General features: G+C 37.4%; 2 protein-coding genes across 2 annotated transcripts in view; one reads left to right on the top strand and one right to left on the bottom strand.

The window, feature by feature from the left end:
- itpr2 (inositol 1,4,5-trisphosphate receptor, type 2) overlaps positions 1–13030 on the top strand; it is a 99773-nt gene extending 86743 nt beyond the window's left edge. Inside the window, exons 53-57 of the mRNA XM_052152014.1 lie at positions 1150–1280; positions 1661–1826; positions 2642–2802; positions 8962–9123; positions 12227–13030. Of these exons, the coding sequence (XP_052007974.1) occupies positions 1150–1280; positions 1661–1826; positions 2642–2802; positions 8962–9123; positions 12227–12310 (704 nt within the window). The 3' untranslated portion in view covers positions 12311–13030. The remainder of the gene's footprint in view (positions 1–1149; positions 1281–1660; positions 1827–2641; positions 2803–8961; positions 9124–12226) is intronic.
- A 2721-nt stretch (positions 13031–15751) lies between these two features.
- LOC127661211 (sarcospan-like) lies at positions 15752–26474 on the bottom strand. The gene is made up of 3 exons (XM_052151818.1): positions 25997–26474; positions 23432–23518; positions 15752–19537 (listed from the first exon to the last, which is right to left on the bottom strand). The coding sequence occupies exons 1-3, from the start codon at positions 26249–26251 to the stop codon at positions 19178–19180; spliced, it is 702 nt and encodes a 233-aa protein (XP_052007778.1). The 5' UTR covers positions 26252–26474; the 3' UTR covers positions 15752–19177.
- Positions 26475–26790: the final 316 nt, after the last annotated feature.

Below are 26790 nucleotides of genomic sequence, written 5' to 3'. Positions count from 1 at the left end.
TTGAAGGGGTGGGGGGTCAGCCTGTAAGTGCTCCGACCATACGCCGCACACTGCATCATATTGTTCTGCATGGCTGTCGTCCCAGAAGGAAGCCTCTTCTAAAGATAATGCACAAGAAAGCCCGCAAACAGTTTGCTGAAGACAAGCAGACTAAGGACATGGATTACTGGAACCATGTCCTGTGGTCTGATGAGACCAAGATAAACTTATTTGGTTCAGATGGTGTCAAGTGTGTGTGGCGGAAACCAGGTGAGGAGAACAAAGACAAGTGTGTCCTTGCCTACATTCAAGCATGGTGGTGGGAGTGTCATGGTCTGGGGCTGCATGAGTGCTGCCGGCACTGGGGAGCTACAGTTCATTGAGGGAACCATGAATGCCAACATGTACTGTGACATACTGAAGCATAGCATGATCCCCTCCATTCGGAGACTGGGCCGCAGGGCAGTATTCCAGCATGGTAATGACCCCAAACACACCTCCAAGACGCCTTGCTAAGAAGCTGAGAGTGAAGGTGATGGACTGACCAAGCATGTCTTCAGACCTAAACCCTATTGAGCATCTGTGGGGCATCCTCAAATGGAAGGTGGAGGAGAACAAGGTCTCTAACATCCACCAGCACAGTGATGTCGTCATGGAGGAGTGAAGAGGACTCCAGTAGCAACCTGTGAAGCTCTGGTGAACTCCATGCCCAAGAGGGTTAAAGCAGTGCTGGAAAATAATGGTGGCCACACAAAATATTGACACTTTGGGCCCAATTTGTACATTTTCACTTAGGAGTGTACTCACTTTTGTTGCCAGCGGTTTAGACATTAATGGCTGTGTGTTGAGTTATTTTGAGGGGACAGCAAATTGACACTATTAATACAAGCTTTACACTCACTACTTTACATTGTAGCAAAGTGTAATTTCTTCAGTGTTGTCACATGAAAATATATAATAAAATATTTACAAAAATGTGAGTGGTGTACTCACTTATGTGAGACACTGTGTGTGTGTGTGTGTGTGTGTGTGTGTGTGTGTATATATATATATATATATTTTTTTATATATAGTAAATCCTAATAAAACCATTTACTATCCATAAACCTTTAAAACTGTTATGTTGTCTCTCTCTCTCTCTCTGTGTGTGTGTGTTTGTGTCCATCCCAGCAGAGCAAGATGATGAAGATGGTACGGAGCGCGTATGTGACACCCTGCTGATGTGTATCATTACGGTTCTGAACCACGGGCTGAGGAATGGAGGAGGAATCGCAGATGTACTGCGCAAGCTCTCTAAAGAGGTGAACATAACATCAACACACACAGACATGAAAGATGCCAATAAATCCTTTCCATTGTCACCAATACTGTCAGTATAATCCAATGGTACCCACAACCATCTGTCCATCATGCTTACACAGGCTTCTGCGTTTGTTATACTATCTGCTTGCATCTGTCTATATACTTTGAAGCTTTGCAAAATCAGTCTTGCTGGCTTCAAAGACTATTGTCTGTTCTGGGGATGATTGAAAGCTACAGATCAATATTTTGATGATAAACTGTAATAGAGGAGATGTCAATGTTGTTGTTTATGTGTTCTGTAGGCCTAACCTTTTGCTTTTAGAGCCAAAATCTATAAAATAATTTCTTCACCCATGACGCTCCAATTGTTGCTACTCAGGAGCCCATGTTCCCGGCACGCGTTGTGTATGACCTCCTGTTCTTCTTCATTGTCATCATCATTGTGTTGAACCTCATCTTTGGCGTGATCATCGACACCTTTGCTGATCTCAGGAGTGAGAAACAAAGAAAGGAGGAGATTCTGAAGACCTCCTGCTTCATTTGTGGTATGTCTTACTTAAAGGAGACATGTCATGGAAAACAGTATTTTCCTTGATCTTTTAAAGGAATAGTTCACCCAATTATATTATAATTTACTCGGCTTCATGTTGAACACAAAAGGAGATATTTTAAAGAATGTTGTGATCACTGATTTCCATTAGCAGTTGATTTTAACTCACTTTAGTTTAAAGCTTAAATGCACCCAAATGTGTCATAAATGTTAATTCCAAAATGTAAGTCATTATTCACTATCAAATCAAATCATTGATCATTCTTTAAAATATATCCTTTTGTGTTCCATAGACAAAAAAAGTAATATGGGTTTGGAATGACAAGAGGGTTAGTAAATAATGACAGAATTTCATTTTGGGTGAACTATTCCTTTAAATTAAGAGATTGACTTTGCTCACAATGAACATTCAAAACGTAGCTGCTGCAGTGACATACATTTCCATGTATCCCTCACACAAAGCTATCATATGACTTTATAATGTAAATTTGTATTCATGAGGATCAGAGTAAGAGTATAAAACTATGAATAAAACGAAGAAACTCAATGCAAGAAACATACATGAGGATTTTACTGGCAAAAATAAAATGCAACAAAAGTAGTCCCTTAAAGTTGATGATATGGTTTGAACTATGATTATGGTGACATTTAAACCTATATAGAGGAAATAAAGTCTGTGTAAGAGAATAACAGATCTGGCGGAATGTATTACAGTGTCTATAAACATATCAGTGGAATGCCATTAATGAAACAAGAGATTTTGATAGACAGAATGAGAACTTTTCATATTTATTATGTGTTGTTCTTCAGGCCTTGAAAGAGACAAGTTTGATAACAAGACTGTGTCATTCGAGGAACACATCAAATCAGAGCACAACATGTGGCACTACTTGTACTTCCTTGTCTTGGTGAAGGTGAAGGACCCCACTGAATATACAGGCCCTGAGAGCTATGTGGCCCAGATGATTAAGGTTAGTCCATCACCGGTCTAGTACCATGATTTGCCAATTGCCAGCATAAGGATTTTTTCTGTTGCACAGTCTGGCCATTAGTTACGATTTTGATTTTCCCTGTCAATATTTTCAATGACCCCACCCCCAAAAAATAAGAAGATTTTGTTTATTTAGTAACACATTTTTTTTTAAATATTTTATATATATAAAATATATATAATTTTTAAAAATAATAATAATAAAATAATGGCAACAATTTACAATAAGTTTCCATTTGTTAACAAATATAGTGATAAAATAAAATAGTATTTTATTAACAAAAAGGAATAAATGCTGTAAAAATAAATTGTTAATTGTTTGTTCACTATACCCTATGCATTTACTAATGTTAAACAAATGGAACCTTATGCTAAAGTGTTACCAAAATAAACTTCATGAGAGCTAAATTTATAAAATTGTTGCTGGAAAATGGGAAAACATTATGGATTTTTTTCCAATTTTCAACCCCTTCTAACTAATGCTTTCAATACTATTAAAAGTTATTTGAGAAATTTTGACAACCTCATTCAGCCAGCTGGATAACATCTTGGTTACACGTTAACATCAGCAGAATGCACATGAAGCATGAAGGCACATGCACATGATCATCGAATGCTATGTCCTTTGTCCCTTGTAGCACGAATTGTTTTGATTAAATAAGTTTGGTTTGTAACTGGATTCTTGTTTGCTTTGTCATTGTTGACATTGTTGGCAGTGACAAACCAAGGACTTGCCCAGTGAGTGTGTGTGGGTGTGTGTGTGTGTATGTCTGCCTTTGATTCCAAGCTGACTAGGCTCCAGCAGAAAGAGGCAGTGAACATCCCTTAAGATTACCCTGTGTGTGTGTGTGTTCAATTGTTTGTTTATATGTGTGTGTGGCCTTCTCTTGATCCTTGTTTCTCACAGAGCACACTAAAATTAGTGTAGTAATTAAAAACCCTCATTTAGAGGGCTTCCTCAGTATGATAATGCGTTGAGTAGGGCTAACGATCATATTGGAGGCGAGGAGAAAAAAAATATGTTTCATGCAGAGTTAAGATCTACTATATATAGATGACTTCACTCATCATTCAGACCCACATGGAAGAAAAATCTGCAGAATGAACCGATATCTATAGAGAACATACTGTATAGTTTTGTTATAATACTGATATATACTGCATACAGTGGCAAGTAAAATTATGTGAACCCTTTGGAATTACCTTCATTTACATGCCGTATTGTTCTTGTACATATTGAATACATCATTCAAACATTCACAGAGTAGGTTGTAAAAAGTATGTGAACCCCATAGGCTAATGAAATCAACGAAAGCTAATTAGAGTCAGGAGTTGGCAAACCTGTCATCCAATCAATGAAACGAGATTGGAGGTGTGGGCTAGAGCTACTTTGACTTTTAAAAAGCACTTAAACACTTGGAATTAGCTTTTCACAAAAAGCATCTGCTGACATGGACCATGGCTCACAAAATCAATTCTTTCAATTCTGTAAAAATTTGTGGAGTGAATCAATGCAGATTCTATGCAGGCCTATTGAGGACACATTCAATTAATATGATATTAACTAATTGTCCTGTGTTACTTACTACAAACACAAGGGCTCTTATTAAGTCTGAGATGGCAAAGATGAGACATGGGCAACACATGCACAAATAATTGTTTCGTTTTGATAGTGTAATTATTTGTTTGATTGTTCGTTCCATCTATAAAATTATCTTGTATTAGACCACATGAAACCATAACAGAATGCAAAATATTACAGTCTGGCTCTGTATTATTGTGTGTGCGCAGACTCCAGTCACCTGAAAAGAAACAAATAGACTCAAATTAAGCCCAGCTTAATCTCTTTAATTAATTTAAAACGTTTTACTGGCACATATGATGGTGTTCACATTATTAATTGCATTCTGAAACGTTTTGGAATGCAACAATGCAAGAAATCAAGCTTAGTGTTTTCATTCACATACATAAGAGTATATTTTTCACAAGTACAAATCATTTCTTTAGGGGTAAAGCTATTTTACATTGGAAAAAAGTTACTGAGTGCACTTTAAAGGTAATAACACAGAGAGCCTTACATTGAAGCTGGTAGATCTCTATATACTGGTGCGTGCGTGCGTGCATGCCATTATCACACTGCTAGAGAGAGGGAGTGTGTGTATGTGTGCAGGTACTGTAGCAGTCAAAGCTTTATGTAACCCATCTCAAGTGGCCTACTGTTAGCTTAGCCCATCCTCACATGTACTCTCCTGTCCCTCACATACACACACACACACACACACACACACACCTTCTACGCCACTCTTTAACACACAGTGAGTCAGGCATCTCCTTGGCAACACCGTCGTCATGCTCTGTCGGCAGAAATAAGAAAAAACTCCTCTACCTCTAGACTTGTGATCAATGCAAGTTCAAATGTCACACATTCACCATGGGACCTCTCCCTTTCTCCTCTCTCCCCCAGCTGCAGGAGTGTGTGCAATGGCCACTCTAATCAAACTGATTATTGCAGTCATGCAGCTATTTCCAGAACTGGTTTGATGGCAGCGCTCTGAAACTGCATTTCCGTTACAAAACAGCGGTTTTATGGGGATGAGAGATGAATTCACGTGATCGAGCAATTATGCTGTCTGTCAGATGGGAAAAAATTTAATAGCACTTTAATGATAGCCCATTCACCTTACATGTACAGCAGCATCAGTGTTGAAGTGTTGAAGTGTGTGTGTGTGTGTGTGTGTGTGTGTGTGTGTGTGTGTGTGTGTGTGTGTGTGTGTGTGTGTGTGTGTGTGTGTGTTTGTGTGTGTGTGTACATTTTTTGTACGTTGTTAGCTGTAACCTAAAGCCGTTATTAGCCTCTGTTTTACTGGGATTAGTCCACTCTTAACTGGCAATAGCATACTAGTGTCTACCCATGATAACTGTGTCTTACTCTGGACAGATTTCAATATCATTCAGGCATTTACTCTGAGGTCGATTTGAAACTGTGACCTCTTTTACTTTAAGGAAGGTACACAAATGCAGATGTGAATGCCTGGATAGCACGTTGTATGTGCATTCGTGCGTTACTGTGGTGGTAACAAACTTTACTTAAGGGCACGATAGTTCCTTCAAATGTCTTTGGCATTAAAATGGATGTGTTATTATTCAAGTAACTAGCTAATGTATAATCATATCAATAGTTTGTTTAACTAACTTCAGCTTAGCAAGATTCAAATTCAAATTGTAGCTCTGCTATGACAGTAGTTGACCTATAAGTGAAAAATGAGCATAAAAGAAGTTTGTTCTGTTTTGCAGCAATACTGAGAAATACAATGCACACTTGTGTTTTGTTATAAATTGCATTCTGACATAATTTGGAATGCAATGATGCATAAAATTAAGCTTGCTTAGCTTTAAGCGTTTGTGGTCTGTTACTTGCTTAAAAAGGGGATTTTTCAAACTGTCCTGGAATTGTTTTTAACATATTAACTAACTGTATATAAACTGTAAAGCATCACTGTTTTAATATGCTTTCTAAAAACAGAAGGTCATAAATAATTAGATTTATCACAATTATTTTATTGTATGGACTATTCTATTGTGAAAAGTGCCATACAAATAATTAACATTTTATTTAATATATGTTTCTCTTCAGGACAGGTTTATTCATCTAACATTACTCTGGGTATTGGGTATAAAAAAGTTAGGCTGTCAACTTAATGCAAAGTACATATTTTCCAGATAGAATTTTAATGACAATATAAAAGTGAAAGACAATATACACTCACTGAGCAATTTATTAAAGGATTAATTCACCCACAAATGAAAATTATCCCATAATTTACTCACCCTCAAGCCATCCTAGGTGTATATGACTTTCTTCTTTCAGCCAAACACAATCAGAGTTATATACAAAATATAATGTCTCTTCCAAGCTAAATATTGGGAGTGAATGGTAACTTAGATTTTGAAGCCCAGAAATGTGCATCCAACCATAAAACAAATAATCCATATGGCTCCAGGGGGTTAATAAAGGCCTTCTGAAGTGAATCGATGAGTTTTTGTAAGAAAAATATCCATATTTATAACTTTATAAACTATAATCACTGGCTTCCGGTAACGGCCATCTGCGGGTTCACAATCGAGTCGACTTCCGGCATATGACGTAGGATTAGTGTAAGCTCCAGTAAGAAGTGACGAACACGAATGCACACAGTATAGAGAAAGCCAGTGAATGTGTTTTTATACCTTTACTGACAGCCCAGCGTTTCTGAATTCATTCAGTATAAATTAATTTAAACTATGCATTGCATATAGCGTTGCCAAAATACATAGTCATGTGTACGTGGGGTCAGTTTTAGTCATTTTTAAGTATGTTTTTATTAATAAAGAATATGGCTTCTTTGAATGTGGTAAATCATTTCTGAAAAACAGTATCTGAACCTATTAATATTTGCTATGCACAGAGAGTTTATCAGACAGGTTGTTGGCACTCTTATCACTGAATGTTCAATTAATTAGTCATGGATAATTGAACAAGTAATGATCAGTTGTCCTTGGATAAACTCCATTGTTCAATGCTGTCCGAGTCTCATGAAAAAGATACTTTGTGCCCAGTCTTTCTCCACCCCCCAAACCGCCATGAGAGAACTGCCATAAGAAAGCTGAGTTGTTTTTGTGTTCTCTCTTGTATCCTTAGGTAGTACCAGACCTTGAAAAATTGGATATTTCATGAGACTTGACCACCACAGTCTAGCCTCTGTTCCTCTGACCTCACTTCACCTATGTTTTAGCACTCCTTTTCTCTTTAATGTTTTTAATAGATTTCATAATGAACCATGCCCTGGAACCAATTAATTGTAATTGCAAATTTTCCCCTTGTTCCCATTTTATTTCCCATGGAAACCAGATGCAGAGGTTTCCAGACATATACTGTTGAGGTGCTTTGTTCTGATTTTTATGGGAAGTTCACAGAAGTGTATTTGACCTTGTGCATGTACTGCATTCTCAGAAGGGCAGCGTGTTTATCCAGTGTGGTTTTCTTGGAAAGACTCATTCCCTATTGTATAGCGGAGAAAGGTTGTCAGAAGCTTTATGCACGGGTGTGTTTCCTTTTGAGTGTATGTAGCTGTGTGCTATTGCGGGATTGTGTAAGAAGGGAAGGCAGTGTTTTCCCCGCCTCTAAACATATCCTGGAACTCTCTGCTCCCCCCCCCCCCGAACAACCACCAAACTAGATAAACATGTACACACTAATCACACATGGCAAACGCTGGCTGCAAAAGAATTTCATGTACGTGAGCTGCTGTGTAGGCCCACACAATTCACAAAGCATAATGACTCACAACAGGCCTATTCCTGTTTTCAGAATGATCTTTTAACTGTGCTTATAATCTTATTTTCTTTAGCTAAGAGCAGTTGAAGCAGATCCCAAATAGGGATGGGTGAGGATGATCGACTAGTTGAGTAATCATCAAAAAACTTTTTTTATATATATTTAAAGCTGAACTTTGTAATATTCTTTGGTAAATACCATCTCCTATTCCGCTTAATATGCAGAGACAACTACAAGTAAAACATTTGTAGGTTGACTGAAAAGTGTATATACTATGGCTCTGTGGAGCAATAAAAACTAAAAGTCAACCGACTTTGGATTTTGCAGATACCGATTACTAAGGTTGTGGTAAAGGCCGATAACTAGTCATTGGCTGATACATAATTAAAAAATATATAACTGAACATTTAAAAATTGCCGTTCGTTACTGTGACAGGCACAGACATAGAAGCAAAAGAGTCCAAAGTTAATAAAATCACAGATGCATTTTTCTGAGCAACCAAAATCCCAATTATAACCAGACAAAAATAGATTTGGTGCATAACACAAGAATTTCAACAAGCCCAAAATACACCGGGGATTCTTAATTTGAATTGTCTGCACGGTTCCGTTTCAAAAGCAGCTATTGTACCAATTATTCGGCAAAACCTATAAGTCGGTCGACCTCTAAAAAAACATTGCTCTGTTTGTTTGAGCATCCTGACCAGCCCAACACAGCAATATCGAATCAACTAATGCTGTAACTTGAGAGTAGGACTATTTTCTGTACCCACAGATGTTTTTGAACTGTGCAAAGTACCATTCAGATTTCTCTCTTACCCTTAGGAGAAGAATCTGGACTGGTTTCCACGAATGAGGGCCATGTCTTTGGTGAGCTCTGAGGGCGAGAGCGAACAGAACGAGATACGATCGCTGCAGGAGAGGTTGGACACCACCGTCACACTGGTGACTCAGCTGTCTAGCCAGCTTTCTGAACTTAAAGAACAGGTAACATTTACATTGAAGCATTTGGAAAATGCTTTTTATCCAAAGCGACTAACAAAGCATTCAAGTTATACTTTTTATCACTCTGTGTCTGTCCTGTGATTCAAACCCATGACTTTGGTGTTGCTGCCACCATGCTCTACCAGTTGTGCCACAGAAACCCAGTCGATGTCCAAAAGGTTGCCCAGTTTCACTGCTCGCACTAAGCAAAAAAAAAAAACAACCGTTTCTTGCTTTTTTCTTTTTTTTGGCCTCTGATGTGTGACTATAAGGCCCCGCTGTGGAAGTGCATCAGCATAGGGGTGGGGCAGTGCCTTGTGGCCATATGGATGTTCCGGCTCCGCTCCGCTGTGTAGGATCACTGTTATCACCTGCCTGGCCCACATGTGATTTTGCACAAACGGATTAACCAGTTCACATGACACAAGGAGAGACTAGAAAGGGAGAGCTTCGGGTTCTAATAAGATGACATTGGAAAGAAATTGCTGCCCCATGGATTGAACTGTGCTGTACTTGGACAAACACACAGGAATTGAAATCTTGCATAGTATTTGAGAAACATCACTGATCCAAGGAAAGTGAGCGAGAAACAGTCGATGCTAATTTTTCTTTATCTTGTGATGAAAAAGAGCTTAATCTAAATTTGTTTTAACTATCAGGTGTTGATAGATAGATAGATAGATAGATAGATAGATAGATAGATAGATAGATAGATAGATAGATAGATAGATAGATAGATAGATAGATAGATAGATAGATAGATAGATACTATTATTCTTAAACAACATTTTACAATATAAGTATTAAATATGTTAAAATGTTCTAAACCTTGAGCTGTTTCAGACAATGTGTAGCACCTACAGCTCTGCGTATCCTTCTGAAGGAACCCAATGTTAGGAAAAAGTGGCTTAAGTTTATTTTTAACCTAAATGATGAGAGAATTTTCATTTTTGGGTGAATTATCCCTTTAACTATTTATGTGGCACTTTTCAGCTTGAACTGATTTTAAGAATCTGTCAAAATATGATGCAGACTTTGCAAAGAGGCTGTTAAAATTAGACAGGGTAGTTAAAATATATACATTTTATTCTAAACCTGGCATCGATGTTGCTCATTTCACATGCATTTTTTATAGGCACAGCAGCAAAAAACAGACTAGTTTTATTCTAAAGGTCAGAGAGAGGGTCAGGATAAAATAAATTAGTATTTTTTTAAATAAATCAGAATTTTAGTGCAAAAACAGAATGATATAGGAGTGGTGGTGGCGTAGTGGCTAAAGCCAAGCCTAAGGTTCTAACCCCACGGCCACCACCATTGTGTCCTTGAGCAAGGCACTTAACTCCAGGTTGCTCCGGGGGGATTGTCCCTGTAATAATTGCACTGTAAGTCGCTTTGGATAAAAGCGTCTGCCAAATGCATAAATGTAAAATGTAAATGATATGACCCCTTTAATAAAACCACAACAGGTACAGTAGACAAATCAGCGTGGCCCCCTTCACATACACAGCAAGCAGTTCTTTTAATTCCTGGTGGTCACGAGAAGTGAGCTTACTGTAATTCTCCTGGCCGTAGGCTTAATTAAACAGATCCTCCTCACCTCTCAGCACTAGCCAGGCTCAGAACCAGTGGGTGAAATCCAAACTTGTCATGTGTTCAGACACACAGCCTCTCTCCAGTTCAGTGTTACACTGTGTTCCACCGGTTTTCTTGGTGTAGGGGTGTTTACTTACTAGTCCCATCTCAGCAAAGGTCATATGTCAGTCCAAACCCTATGTGGTGGAAAAGTAACAAAGAACCATGAAATAAGAAGTTATGCTCTACATCAATGCTTTTGTACTCTCTTAAAGACAGAAAATAATACATTATATCATCATTTATTCACCATAATGCTGTTCCATTTGACTTACTTTCTGCTGTGGAACACAAAAGGAGGTATTTTAAAGGATGCCCCGTTCGCTGATTTTTTAAATTTTTTTATTTTTCTTCCATTTTCTTCCCAATTTGGAATGCCCAATTCCAAATGCGCTCCAAGTACTCGTGGTGGCGTAGTGACTCAGCTCTGTCCGGGTGGCGGAGGATGAATCTCAGTTGCCTCCGCGTCTGAGACAGTCAATCCACGCATCTTATCACGTGACTTGAGCACGTTACCACGGAGACATAGTGCGTGTGGAGGCTTCACACTATTCACCACAGCACCCATGCACAACTCACCACACACTGCACCGAGAGTGAGAACCACACATTATAGCGACCCCAAGGGGGTTACCCCATGTGACTCTACCCTCCCTAGCAACTGGGCCAAATGGTTACTTAGGAGGCCTGGTTGGAGTCACTCATAACGCCCTGGATTCAAACCTGTGACTCTAGGGGTGGTAGTTAGCATCTTCGCTCACTGAGCAAAAGGGGGTTAGTTAAACCCCCAGGCACCCCCGTTCGCTGATTTTAATACAATGGCAGTTGATAGTGACTCAATTTAAAGCTAAAAAAAGGACCCAAAGATGTTGTAAACGTAAAAGTGTCTTCACTCGTGAAATCATGAACTGTTGCATAACCATAATGTACATAATGTTTAATTGAGATTCAAAATCCCAAACTGTAAATAAGGACAGGTGGCAACAGACATTTGTGTACTTGTAATGCAAGTACACAAATGCGGATGCTAATGCTTGGCTAATGTATTGGAAAAGCACAGTTTAAAGGCACTCAAAGTTTGAGGGTTTAAAGGCAGAAATGCGAAGCCTATAATTTTATAAATACACTTACATTCATTCTTCTGTTAGAACACATGTATTATTTATAGCTGTAAAGTTGTTTAAATCAATGTTTTTATGGTTGTTTTAATGTTTTAGAGCCATTAACATGATGACAGATTAACTCCATGACACTATTTGACCTGAAAGAGAAAACTTTTTGTATATTCCTGCTATAGCACCCCAAGTGGCAACGCTGAGAATGCAGTGACACGAGAGGTCAAGCTTACCTATCTAGAAGCATTTTGGTTACGTAGTTGAATAGAGTTTTTTGACCCAGCTTATTGTCTATTATATAAATATCTGCATCTGTAACAATGGTTCCTCTGTTTTGTGTGTTTCATGTACATGTACAGATGACAGAGCAAAGGAAGACAAAACAGAGACTAGGCTTCCTGGGACCATCACAGATGAACCATCACATGCCCCCTGCACACTGATGATGACCTTACAGTGTCACACTCTGAACACGCACACTCACACACATGCTTATGTTCACACCATGAACAACACTATACTCATGGTGACATCACACTTTACATTGTGACAGTTGTTCAGTTACAAAATCAGAAATGACTAAAGACTTGACCGTCATCTCATATAAGTGGTTTCTTTATAAAGTGCATGTTGTTTACTCTTTTTTTGAAAATATTATTTTGGAAAATCATGAACACTGTACTTATTACCAGTATTGTTCAGGACATTGGAACGTGCACTCCATTTGCTCCCTATTTAACGCCGACAGCCTTTGGAAGGGCTGTCTGTTTTTTTTAGCTTAAGTATTAACTCATTCGTATTTTTATTGTCATTTAAATAACTGGAGTATTGCTGTAACTCAAGGTGGACTTTCTGTACTGGAAAAACTGGAGAGATAAAGTGCCTTTAGACAATCAAAGTTTTTAAAATCGCTGACTTGTGCCTTACTGTTCCTTTGATGAAAGATATAAAACTGGAAAAATTATCGTCTCATAATCATGGAACCATCTGTATCTATTTGTGCCGCCTTCTACAAACACCTAAACCCTCTGAACTCTAGTCTCAACTTTCACATGATGATTTTTTACATTTTTTTTAAAGTCAGAAATGTGACTACCCTGCACATGCACTGTTTGTGCCTGCCTTACAAAGTTGTACAGAAAGTAATAAAGAATGTATATTTGTTTATTAGAATGGTTAGCTTTGACTGTTTTTTTGTCTAAAATTGTCAGACCCCCCCCCCCAGAGTCCCACTGTAGCAGAATTGCAATGGTACTTTAAAGCAATTACATAACACCTATTTTTTATTGAACTGGGTAAAAACTACATATAACAGTAGTTGGCACTCTGAACTTTATCAAAACAACATGATGTTTGGTGGGGAAAAATTGCATATTGAATGTCACAGCTTGATAAAATCACACAAAATTCACCCCAAAACGAGATATATTTAAAATCAAGATTGTGGTTATCAGTGGCTTACAAAAGTTCAAGTTCAAAACTTTATTGTCATATGTGTGGTCCTTTTAATGCAAGTAAATGGTGGCCAGATATTTTAAGCTCCAAAAATGCACATGAAGGTAGCATAAAAGTAATAAATACAACTCCAGTGGTTTAATCCATGTCTTCTGAATCTATGCAGTCACTTTGGGTGAGAAACTGATCAATATTTAAATATATTTTTTACTATAAATTTCCACTTTCAGAATGTGAAAGTGTAGATTTCTAGTAAAATAGGACATAAATATTGATCTGTTTCTCATCCACATCTATTATATCACTTCAGAAGACATGGATTAAACCACTGGAGTCTTATGGATTACATTTATGCTGCCTTTATGGGATCTTTGGAGCTTCAAATGTCTGATTACCATTCACTTTCATTGTATGGACCTCCAGAGCTGACATGTTCTAAAAATCTTAATTTGTGTTCTTCAGAAGAAAGGAAGTCTGGGATGACAATGAGGGACTTTTCATTTTTGGGTGAACTATAAGGTTGTTGTGGTAAAAAACAGGCAATGGAAACAATAGAAGCAATCATAAAAAAATTGTTGGTGGTAGAGCGGGTAGTCCACTAATTGCAGGGTTGGTGGTTTGATTCCCGGCCCGCACGACTCCACATGCCGGAGTGTCCTTGGGCAAGACACTAAACCCCAAGTTGCTCCCAATGGCAGGCTAGCACCTTGCATGGCAGATCTGCCGTCATTGGAGTGTGAATGTGTGTGTGAATGGGTAAATGAGATGCAGTGTAAAGCGCTTTGAATACCGCTAAGATTAAAAAGACTCTATATATAAGTGCAGACCATTTACCATAAACCCCAACATTTCCTCCATTGCAAACCCACTCTAATGCTGTCTAAAACTCGTATGACTTTCTTCTTCAAAACACAATCAAAGATATTTTGAAGGATGTATGATGCGTTTTTGCTCATACAATGTAAGCCAGTGGGGTCCAGAACTTTTAAGCTCCTAAAAGGACATAAATGCAGTATAAAATTAATCCATACAACTGGAGTATTTTAATCAATGTATTCTGAAGTGATACGATCACTTTTGGTGAGAACAGACCAAAATATTAGTCCCTGTTCACTATAAATCTTGACATCCACCATCTCCTTGGTGCATTTGTGTGAGAAGGTAATTCACACACTTCCAGTTGGGCTATTTTGAAAATGCAGACGTAAGTTAAAACTGGTTGAGTTTTTAAAAATGTATGTTGGCTGCCAAAATGTTGGTTATAAACACTAGAAAATGAAAATGAATATTGATGTGTAATGATACTGGAATTGAGAGCAAAACTATAAAGCACACCTGTTACTCATGTTGATAAACATTGTTAGAATAATATCTCTATAATAAAACATCAGTTGATTGCTTTAGATATATCATTCCTTGTTGTTTAGGGTAGATAACCCTCCCCAGTTACTAATGAATCTCGTGCTTCAACTCTGGTTAAAATTAGCCTCAAACAGCTCCATTATAGCTCACAGCTGTCACTAAGCGAGGGAAAGTCCAGCACTTCTGGAATGCTTCATCAGGGAAAAGCCAGCTGGATAGCTGCCACTCTCACCAACTGTCCCCACTCGCATTGATCGCTCATCCGTTGGCAAACAGGCTCTTTCCGATACAGAACAGAAATAATCAATGAACAGCAGTAGTCATGCATATTCTAGTTATTCCATGAACAGGTTTCAGAAGCTTTTGTATTGTTATCAACACTGATCACTACTGTATTTATCCTTCTGTCTAGTTCAGTACACATTCACTATCTTTCTCACATAAAATTATATTGTGCCGGTCAATAAAGGATGTGTGCACAGTTATGGGGGCACGTGCAATGATGGGACGACACATTTAGTGAACAACATCCATGATAAACAGTCACTAATCTAAATATGCCTACCTCCCTTCCTCCTTTCTGCATGTGGTGTGTCTGCATGTGATTCTGCGTGTTGTTGTCTTGTTGGCAGGATGGAGAGCAGGCGAGATCTGTCACATGAGCATATCTCCAAGCAGCAATGGATCACCCCTGCTGCACTCTTTTCTAAAAGTACAGGGAATGTGAGGGGGATTTTTCATTTGACTCAGCATTCTTGCTTAATCTGATAGTGTGAAAAATGACTCGCTGAAACTCTGGAGGAAAGAGAGGGCTGATCTGCAGGACTGTGGTCTAAATAAAATATTATAGACATTTAGGACAGTAGCATTGACATTTTAATGATATAACAGCAGGAGATTACACTGACACATTTCATTGTTTGTTTTTGTTTTGTATGATTCCCATTATTCTCAATGGTCATTCTCATTAGACTTTCATTATTGCAATACAGTACCATTTTCTGTTTTACTGTAAAAAAAAAAAATACAAATAAAAAAATACTGTAATACAGTATTTTTAACTAAAATCAGTATAAAGGCAGTAAAGCAAATTTTCATGACTTTCATATCAATTTCCTTCACATTACAGTAATAAGAAAAAAATTGCATTATGGCAATGAGAATTTGGGGGGAACGTGCTTAATTGTTGTGAAAATAATATGACAATGCAGAAAATCTTAATGGTTCTCAACAGATTTTATTGTATTTAAAGGGATAGTTCACAAAAATTTTTTACTCACCCTCATGCCATCTCTGATATGTATGACTTTCTTTCTTCTGCAGAACACAAATAAAGATTTTTGAAGAATATTCAGCTCTATTATTCAGTCCATACATTGTAAGTGAATGGTGACCAGATCCAAAAGGACCAGCTTAAAAGTAATCCATAAGACTCCAGTTGTTTAATCCATGTATTCTGAAGTAATATGATAGGTGTGGGTGAGAAACAAATCAATATTTAGTCCATTTTTACAATAAATTTCCACTATCACATTCTTCTTTTGTTTTTGATGATTCCCTTTCTTTATGTATATCGCCATCTACTGGGCAGGGAGGAGAATTTATGGTAAAACGTCTTCAATATCGATCTATTTCTCACCCACACCTATGATATCGCTTCTGAATATAGAGATTTAAACACCGGAGTCGCATGGATTGCTTTTATGCTGCATTTATATGCTTCTTGGAGCTTCAAAGTTTTGGTACATGTTTACTTAATGTACAGAGCTGAAATATTATTCTAAAAATCTTTGTGTTCTGCTGAAAAAAGAAAGTCATACACATCTGGGATGTCATGAGGGTGAGTAAATGATAAAATAATTTTTAGGTGAAATATGACCATTTAAGTTGGGATTCATACTGCAAGGAAAGTGATTGTTTATTAAGTATGATTGCCGTGTATAGCAGTATTATTATTATATATGAATGTTATTTGATCAGATGTATTAGCGATAGGATACATAGAATGGATTTGTGGAAATTAACCAATGAAGACATATTTCACATTAGCGTCATGGCAGAAACAGAAGACTATGAAATTCATTTAATAATTTTTAGAGGAAATGCGATATAAAGATGAGGGAGAGAGTTATGTAAATGTCTTTTATTAGAAATCGGCTCACAGGAAAGATGAGTCATACAAAGTGTTCATTTAGGGCTGTTTTTTTCTTCTGTATCAAACCATCATGTTGCATCTCTTCCAAACACCAGATTGAAGGATGTTTTTAAAGAGACAGGACTTTTTAACACCCCCAATCAGCTCTCTTACTGTTATAATTAGCAGTCTTGTTTATTTTAGTTTGGTTACAAGTTTCATTGACTATAAGTTGATGAGCATAGAGCTTCATGCATTTTTGGTTTAGTTATCAAGTTTAACACTTGTTTAATTTTCACTTTGCCTCAAATTCAAAATATGTTGTAGACTACTTTGGCATATGTTGCAATGTAAAAAAATGGAGGGAAAAGTCAATTTACTCATCAGTTTCATGTAGCTGGAGGCAGTGACAGTTTCTCCAAGTACCCCTTTAACCCCCCCACTCACCCACACACACACACACAGTCTGGCTGTGTGAACTATGACCTCAGTCCACAAGCCTGGCGAGTCACATCATTGGACAGTTGGACACACCTTTCCTTTTTGTTTGTCTTTTCAGTTATTTTAGCAGTTCTTTTCTTAAAGCAGTAAGTTCAATCCAATAATTTGATATTTTTGTATCTGATTTTTAGATATCCGATTCCATTTAAGGCAGGCCATCATCTGTGTGTATTCTTACTTCATAACAGAGTTTATAATATGGCTTAATTTATTAAAAATAATATATTAATACCTGTTGTAGAACATAACACTAGCAATTACATTTAAAGGGATAGTTCACCCAAAAAAGAAAATCCTCTCGTCATTTACTCACCTCGTGTCATCTTAGAGGTGTATGGCTTTCTTTCTTCTGCAGAACACAAATTAAGACTTTTGGAAGAATATTTAAGCTCTCTAGGTCCAAATATTGCAAGTGAATGGTGACCAAAATTTGAAGTTCCAAAATCCACATAAAGACAACATAAAAGTTATTGTAGCTCAACTGGTAGAGCGTAGCGCTAGCAATGCCGAGATCATGGGTTTGATTTTAAGGAAACACACAAACTAATAAAAATGCACTATACGTTTATCTGTTTCTAAACCACACCTTGTGTATCACTTTTGAAGCTATGGATTTAACCACTGGAGTCATATGGATTACTTTTATGCTGCCTTTATGTATCTTTTATTTTGGCTTTTAAGTTCTGGCCACCATTAACTTGCATTGTATGGAACTACAGAGCTGAACTATTATTCTAAAAATCTTCGTTTGTGTTCAGCAGAAGAAAGTCGGACACATCTAGGATGGCATGACTGTGAGTAAATGGTGAAATATTGGGTGAAATATTCCATTTAAAAACAGTCTCTCATGGTAAGGCAATTGTCGTCTAAATTGGTTATCAATCTTAATGATACAATAGTTAAAAAAATATGTTTATTAGAAAAAAATGAGCAAGAACCAATAAAAATGCTTATTTAAACATCTTATGCACATATTTGCACCAGCAGCAGGAGAACAAACATGAACATTGTCCTGGAACAGTTGGGGCCCCAGAAGTGAGTGATTAAAAAGGGGGGCCAAAGGTTTTGCAGTGTCCCACCATAACTTTCAGCATGGCCCTTTCTAGCTATAAGTGGTAAAAGCATCACGCTTAAGGTTCCCGAGCCACCAGGGGGCCCCGCAAAGCAAGGTCGGTTTTTAATGTTTTTATTATTATTATTAAAATATTTTGTATATAGTTATTTATTGTTATTTACAGTCATTTATTTTGTTATTTATTGGTAACTTATTGTTAAATGTTTTGTGCGCAAGTTGGAATTTGCTCAATATCACAGATTAAGATGTACTACCAAGAAACCAAGCAATCGTGTAATTTATATACCATCTCTTTGAAAAGTTCACCGCACCTCCACAGCATGAAGATTTCTTTTTAGCTGAAATGATTACATATTGATGTGTTTTTCTTTGACTAAGCAAACAATTAAGACTGGCAATTAAATGACATTTTATGCATATCGTTATCACCACAGAAACAACAACAGATTGTGCAGCTCATTTTTGCAAAACGACAGGTCTCGTTTTGCGTCATATACAGGTTTCAGAGATAAAAATACTCTCCTTGGCAGTGGCAACAGTAAAGATGGTTTACCTTGATCAGTGGAAATTTTAAAAAATCCAATGTAGAAAAATACCACTAAAAATCACAAAACTTTCCATGATATTGTAATTTTGCAATGCAAACATAGCATCAATCAATTGCTTTGACAAAAGGTCACATATGACACAAAACTTCCATTGGGGCAGATATTGCAGAAAAAAGTTTCCATCCTAAAGGCACAAACACTCCCACACTCTACATGATTTCTTCTACTCAGTGCCCTAAACGCTCTGCCACTGCATGGCAGAGGGGGATCCCATCTGTAGTCCGGCAAAAAACACCTGATAGCGGTGCTTCCATATCATGAAGGCCCCCACCAGGCAAACAACGGCCTGAGCCAGATTCAGGACCATCTGCAGAATGTTGTACATTGGTAGTGTGCTTTTGATGGTGCTGCAGTCTGTCACACCACTGTAGTTAAAGGTACGGGCAATAGGATCTGTAGGGTCCAGGGTGCAAAAGCAGTCCTCCCCTAATTTATCGCAGATGAGGCTGTAAGTAAGTGCGCAGTGGTGGCACTGGTAGGCAATGACCAGTATGGAGATGACCAGCCCCATCGTGCAAAGGAGGAAGTACAGGAGCTGGAGGGAAGTCAGAGAGTCATTAAAGATGGTTAAAGGGTTAATTCCCCCCAAAATTCAACTTATGTTATCATTTACACACTCCTATGTTGTTCCAAACCCAAATGACTTTGTTAGACGCAATTAGCTTCAGTCACTATTCACTTTCATTGTGTGGAAAAAAGACGAGATGAAAGTGAACATTCTAACAAGTCAAAAGTCAAGTCAAAGTTTATTTCTATGGCACATTTAAAAGCAACAGTAAAGTACTGACAACATTTCTCCCAATTTCCAAATAAAAATATTGTCATTTAGAGCATTTCTTTGCAGAAAATGACATCTGGTCAAAATAACAGAAAAGATGCAGAGTTTTTAGACCTTGAATAATGCAAAGAAATCAGGTTCATGTTCATTTTTAAACAACTCAATACTAATGTTTTAAATTCAGTCAAAATTAGTATTTGGTGGAGTACTTTATAGAATAAAACAAAATATTTCATTTTACACAAACACATACCTATAAATAGTAAATCAAGAGAAACTGATAATTGCAGTGTTCTCTTAACTTTTTTTACAGAGTTGTGTATATATAAAGTTGAAGTCAGAAGTTTACATACACTTAGTTTGAAGTCATTAAAACAATTTTTTTAACCACTCAACAGATTTCATATTTGCAAACTATCAGGACCTCCCCATCTGAGGGTTGTCCCCCCCCAAAATATCATTAAAATATGTGTATTGTAAATAATATAATGATATATTCTTAAAATAATTGTTTAAGAAATAAAATAATACAAATGCAAACGGGGCAACAACCAAAAAAACCTTTGTGTCCCCTTCAAAAATTGCTCTTAAGAATTGTAATGTTTATTGTCCCCCCCAACATTTTAATGACATTTTCGCCCCTGGTTTTGGCAAGTTGTTTAGGACATCTTTAGGACTTTGGACATGACACGAGTCATTTTTCCAACAATTGTTTACAGACTAAACTGTTAATAGTGAATTGTTTAACTTTTAATTGACTATATCACAATTCCAGTGGGTCAGAAGTTTACATACACTAAGTTATCTGTGCCTTTAAGCAGCATGTAAAATTACATAAAATTACACATTCGCAGTTAGCCAATTATCTTCTGATAGGAGGTGTACTGAATTGGAGGTGTACCTGTGAATATATTTTAAGGCCTACTTTCAAACTCAGTGCCTCTTTGCTTGACATAATGGGAAAATCAAAAGAAATCAGCCAAGACCTCAGAAGTTGTGGACCTCCACAAGTCTGGTTCATCCTTGGGAGAAATTTTCAAACCCCTGAAAGTACTACGTTCATCTGTACAAAGTATAAACACCATTGGACCACGCTCAGGAAAGAGACCTAGAGATGAACGTAGTTTGGTGCAAAAAGTGCAAATCAATCCCAAACAGCAAAGGACCTTGTGAAGATTCTGGAGGAAACACGTTGACAAGTATGTATATCCACACTAAAATGAATCCAATATCGACATAACCTGAAAGGCTGCTAAGCAAGGAAGAAGCCACTGCTCCAAAACCGCCATAAAAAAGCCAGACTACAGTTTGCAAGTGCACATGGGGACAAAGATCTTACTCGAAATGTCCTCTGGTCTGATGAAACAAATATTGTACTGTTTGGCCATAATGACCATTGTTATGTTTGGATGAAAATGGGTGAAGCTTGCAAGCTGAAGAACACCATCCCAACCGTGAAGCATGGGGGTGGCAGCATCATGTTGTTGGGGTGCTTTGCTGCAGGAGGGACTGGTGCACTTCACAAAATCGATGGCATTGTGAAGAAGGACATTTGTGTGGATATATTGAAGCAACCTCTCAAGACATCAGCCAGGAAGTTAAAGCTTGGTCGCAAATGGGTCTTCCAAATGGACAATGATCCCAAGCATAACTCCAAAGTTGTGGCAAAATGGCTTAAGGACAACAATGTAATGGTATTGGAGTAGCAATACCATGCTACTATAAGCAATTTATAGTGAAAAGCTTGCGGAAGGCTAAAAATGTGATCCAAGTTGAATCATTTAAAGGCAATACTACCAAATACTAACATAGTGAAAGTAAACTTCTGACCCACTGGGAATGTGATGAAAGAAATATTAGATGAAATAAATAATTCTCTCTACTATTATTCTGACTTTTCACACTCTAAAAATAGTAATGATCCTACCCGATCTAAGACAGGGAATGTTTTCCACGATTAAATGTCAGGAATTGTGAATTGAAGGTGTATGTAAACGTCTGACTTCAACTGCACTTACACATACATACATAAAACAGAAAATACACAAACACAAATGTACATGCACGCATTTACACAAATACATATACACAGATACACACATCTACATAATGTTACAGATGCTTAACATTTCTTAAATCTGATCAAGAACCACTATTACAACCTCAAATTCATTCAAAAGCTAAAGAATATAGATGAGTTTTTAGGTTTGATTTAAAAACTAACATCTCCTTTTGTGTTCCACAGAGGAAAACCAAAGTCAGACAGGTTTAAAGCAACATGAGGGTGAGTAAATAATGACAGAATCTTCATTTTTGAGTGAATAATCCCTTTTAGGCAATTAGGCAATGCTTTTCAGAATCCATAGGTGTAGAGGCACAGATCTTTGATTAATAGGAAATTCTGCGTACTGGCATGACATGAAATCTCACTTGTAAATGGATTAAGTTTATGGAAAATTGTTTTAATAAGCTAAAATGTCCATACTTGTTCACTTAAGCTGAATGTTGTGTCTTGATGACTCATGAATCATGTTATGGCCAATGTCAATGGTCCATTAAATATTGATGGCACGTCTAATTAAAAGTACAATGATGATATAAAGAATGATTTCATTTTAGACCTGCTGCTGGATATCTGCATTGCTGCCAAAGATGTTCCCCACACTGAGAGCTGGAGTACATTTCTGTGTAACTCAAAGCACACTTGTTAATGAGGCTTTAATTAAATGTTTTAATTAAATGGTTTTGAATTTAATTTATTTTGTCTGTTTAGAATTATATTTTTAGTTCTAATTTCATAATATTCTTATTTCTGTTTTATTCTCTTATTTTTATTCTCACTCAGTTTCTTGTATCTCATTACATATATAACATATGTATGCTAACATTTTATATTAAATGGCTCATGCTTTGATATTTTGGAGTGTGGCTAAATTGTCCATATACTTTTTGGGACCACTACATACATTTCTTCTATAAAGCACTGTGTAAACACATTTTTATAAGTGCTATAAAAAATAAAGTTGTACTTATTTACTCAGTGTAATGTAACCAGCTCATGCACAAAGTCCATATGAAATACATTTAGCAATTGCCAGCAATTGCAATTTAAGGGATAGTTCATCCAAAATGTATCTCAAATTCAATCTTCATTTACTCGCCCTCATGCCATCCCTGATGTGTATGATTTTCTTTCTTCTGCAGAACACAAAGGTTTTAGAAGAATATTTCATCACTGTATGTACATACAATGTAAGTTAATGGTGACCTTTGAAGCTCAAAAAATAGCATAAAGGCAGCATAAAAGTAATCCATGCGACTCTGGTGGTTAAATCTTTGATATTCTTTCACATTCTGTAAGTGAAAGTGGAGATTAATGGTAAAAATGATTGACATATTGATCTGTTGAGTCAAATGGATGACTTTTATGTTGCCTTTATGGGATTTTTTGAGCTTCAAAATTCTGGTCACCATTCACTCGCATTGTATGGACCTACAGAGCTGAGATATTCATCTAAAAATCAGCAGTGTTCAGCAGAAGAAAGTCAGTCATACACATCCGGCATAAGGGTGAGTAAATGATAAGAGAATCTTACTTTTTTGGTGAATTATCCCTTTAAAAATGACACAAAACATGCATTCCTTTTTCACCTTTGTTATAAATTGCACTGATGCTCTCTCATCAGGCACTCTGGTGATGCAGAAGAGTATGAATCCCACCAGAGACACCACGCACATCTGCAAAACACAATGGAGATGTTTTTTGAAAGACTTACTATCACTCGAACCTCAAATCTAGCATCATATTTGAACAAATCATTCAAGCAAACTGACCATGAACATGGGCATGGGCATCTTATGATCTGTTGCTGAAAAATGTTTTCAATTTATGACCACACACAAGTCTGCTGGATTGTATTAATCTTATTTGCATTGCAGCAGGACTTCATAATTCTCTGTGTTTACCAGGCCTGTCATGGGCCACCCATAACCCTTATTGTAATCAGCATTGTGCAACTCAGCATTCAGTTGTCATCTGATAATCTATTGACTGCCGTTGCAAATTGAATAGTTTGACTCCCACCCTCCGAGATATCTTAATCTTTCACGCTCTTTATCTTGCTCTTTTATTCTCTCTCTCTCTCTCTCTCTCTCTCTCTCTCTCTATATATATATATATATATATATATATATTTCCCACTCTTTCTCTCAGCATGATTGGAGTCTTGTGACTAGCGTGTGGTATCTAATTTGATTGTTTTTACCCGGTATTGAGGCAGAGAGGCAGAGTTGGAGAAGTCCCGGTGACCTCAGCTTGTTTTTCAGGAACTGCAGATCTGATCTCGTGAGGCCTGATCTTGAGATGCCAGAGTACACAGAGATGCTCTCTGATCTACCTTATCACTCTGATACTGTGTGTGAGTCCGAAAGTGTGTATCCAACAACAAATAGGCCTCTCATAACACATTGCTTCATATCATTGCCACACTAGCAAATATTTTGCATGATGAAACATTTGTGTACACAAACATTTTTGATGTCAAAGACTGATTTTTATGAGTGTTACGCATGAAGGCTCACCATGAATTTAAGCAAAACAATTAATTAAATAATGTACTTTTTATCATATGTTCCAGTATGTTTGTATAATAACATTATATCATTTAATGATCTTTGAGAACAGTGAAATAAACAGGTGACAAAATGAGATCCCGTAATGCCTGAAACATGGTCATTGAATTTATATTGTATATTTTTGGCAACCACAGCTGCCATTATTTATGCAAATTTAACAGGTTTTTTGTTTTATTTATTTTTTATACAGTTTTTACAGACTTTAACAGATACTTTTCTGAGTAACGGTGAGCAGTTTGGACATTATTCAGGTGTAAATTCTTTTTAACCTTTGTGTTTTGTTTTGTGATAACACCTTTTGTGTTCCTGGTCAAAAATGACCGGCCCACTAAGGTTGTTAATAAATCATATTGTCATTTTGTCATATTTCATATATTATTCCAAGATACTGCATTAGATCTTTTTGTCAACTTCCTTTTTTGATAATTGTGACCATATATATGTAATTATGACTAAATAATACTTATTTTTTGAATATTTTTAAAGTACCGGTATATATTTTATTATGAATAGAAGGATTCATTGAACTGAGCTCATAACAGGCTAGTGGTAGGCACTCCCAGCAGAATGTCTCAATTAGTAAAATGTAATGAGCAAACTTGTTTCTGCTGTCAGAATTAATGTATGTTATTCCCACTGACACATAAATATAAGCTTTTTGTCACCTTTTTCCTTATTACTTACTGAAACATACATATAACATAGATAATGGCATATCAGAACTTACAGCCAACTATCCTGATTCAAACAAGCCTAAACACTATATAATATGATAAGTAGATCTTGAAATATTCCTCAAAGAGTGTACATGGAGAGATGATGCACAAAATGGCACTCAACACACATTGTGTGTGCATGCATTCGAGGACTTTTTGTGTGCAAACACACATCCAGATGTGCTCATCTAAAAGACTGGGATGCTCCTGAACACTTAATATTTCCCTTAATTCCCAATGGCCAGTCCCTTTAGACCAGGATCTCCACAGGTGCAACAAAGTGAATTAAAACCAAAATATTTTTATGAAAATGATCTAAAAATAGAAAGTTTGTGTTCGGATGCCCTGTGTGAACAAATCCATGGAATTTTATTCCAACTGGATGAAATAAACGGCAGTTTTCAGAGAGAGATAAAAATATGATAATCGGTCAGTTTTGACCTGAACACAATATAAGGGTTAAATCACTGCTGACCGCTGAAAGAGTGCAATTAGCACTTATGGATGTTTATCTTTAGAGCAGATTACTTGCACTATGACACTTTCATTTGGTAGTCTTCATATCAGCTTTAGGAATTTAATCTATAATGCACTATATGTAGTTATTGGTCTCACTAAAATGTTATATTTGAACTTTCACACTATACATGCACACTGACAAACAGAATTGTTAGTTTCTGTAACAGCAAGCTTATGAACATTCTTACTGTTTATGTAAACAGTATACATATGAACAATATGGCCTTGTGGCCTATGAATCCATTAGGTGTTTTGGTGAGATGGCCTCATGCATGGCCCTGTAAAAGTAAACAAGGCATGCCAGGAGTTGAGGAAGAGGATGATGAAGAACAAGAGGATTGCTTACAATGATGCCGGCCCAGTAGGGTGTTTCCCTTGTTAGCAAAGAGGGGCTTAAGGCCACCATGAGAAAGCCCACGCCTGCTATCGCGATACCCAGGAGAAGTTGTAGCAGAGCGACCAGCAAAGGAAAACGGCAACCACAACACCTTTGGGCTTCCTCCACCACTGGGCCTCCAGTTTCTGCTTTTTCCTTCTTCTCATTGCCAGGGGGTGCATTGCCCCCTCCGGAGGACCCCACCGGACTCTTCCTGTACCCCATAATTCCTCCTCACTTGGGCTGAGGTTCTTAATCTTCCTTTGAGGCCAACTGGAAGTTCTCGCTCCCTCCCTGTCTGTTTGTCCTTCCTTTTCTTGCTTGCCTGGTGCCTCTTTTGCTCTCCTTAGCCTGACTGTTCCTTCACTCTGCCTGCCACCCCCTTCCCTGCCCTTCCCCTCCCTCCTCACTGGAGCCCTCGCTCTATGTGAACCATGATCGGGTGCTGCTATTCAAAATCATACAGGGCTCTGAACTAATATGGAAAACATTTGGAGCAGATTCCACAAGCAGCGTGAGAGCCACATATAGAGCAGAGGGGAGGAAAGGGGAGGGAAGACATAAAGGGGGGACTCCAACACACGACAACTACTCCCTGAAAGTAAGCAAGAAAAATGGATCTTACAGAGTGCCAGAGATCCACTGTTATTTTCAAGCATTGGCAAACACACTTCATGTCGCTGGGGCAAGTGCTTTAGTCCTGCCAACTTCTTGCTACACACTGTGAAATCTCATAATGTCAGTCACATGATTTTGATGAAGTT

Source organism: Xyrauchen texanus, chromosome 21, assembly GCF_025860055.1.
Source record: "Xyrauchen texanus isolate HMW12.3.18 chromosome 21, RBS_HiC_50CHRs, whole genome shotgun sequence".
Classification (NCBI taxonomy): Eukaryota; Metazoa; Chordata; class Actinopteri; order Cypriniformes; family Catostomidae; genus Xyrauchen; species Xyrauchen texanus.
Note: the sequence above shows the minus strand (reverse complement) of the source record. Positions and strands in the feature narration are given on the sequence as shown.

What these genes read in the sequence shown, in the direction of transcription:
- LOC127661211 (XM_052151818.1), bottom strand. Translation starts at nt 26,251, where the DNA reads ATGGGGTACAGGAAGAGTCCGGTGGGGTCCTCCGGAGGGGGCAATGCA. An exon ending in CCTACTGGGCCGGCATCATT is followed by an intron (nt 23,519 to 25,996) that starts GTAAGCAATCCT and finishes TGTGTTTTGCAG; the next exon opens with ATGTGCGTGGTGTCTCTGGT. An exon ending in CAGTGCAATTTATAACAAAG is followed by an intron (nt 19,538 to 23,431) that starts GTGAAAAAGGAA and finishes ACTTCCCTCCAG; the next exon opens with CTCCTGTACTTCCTCCTTTG.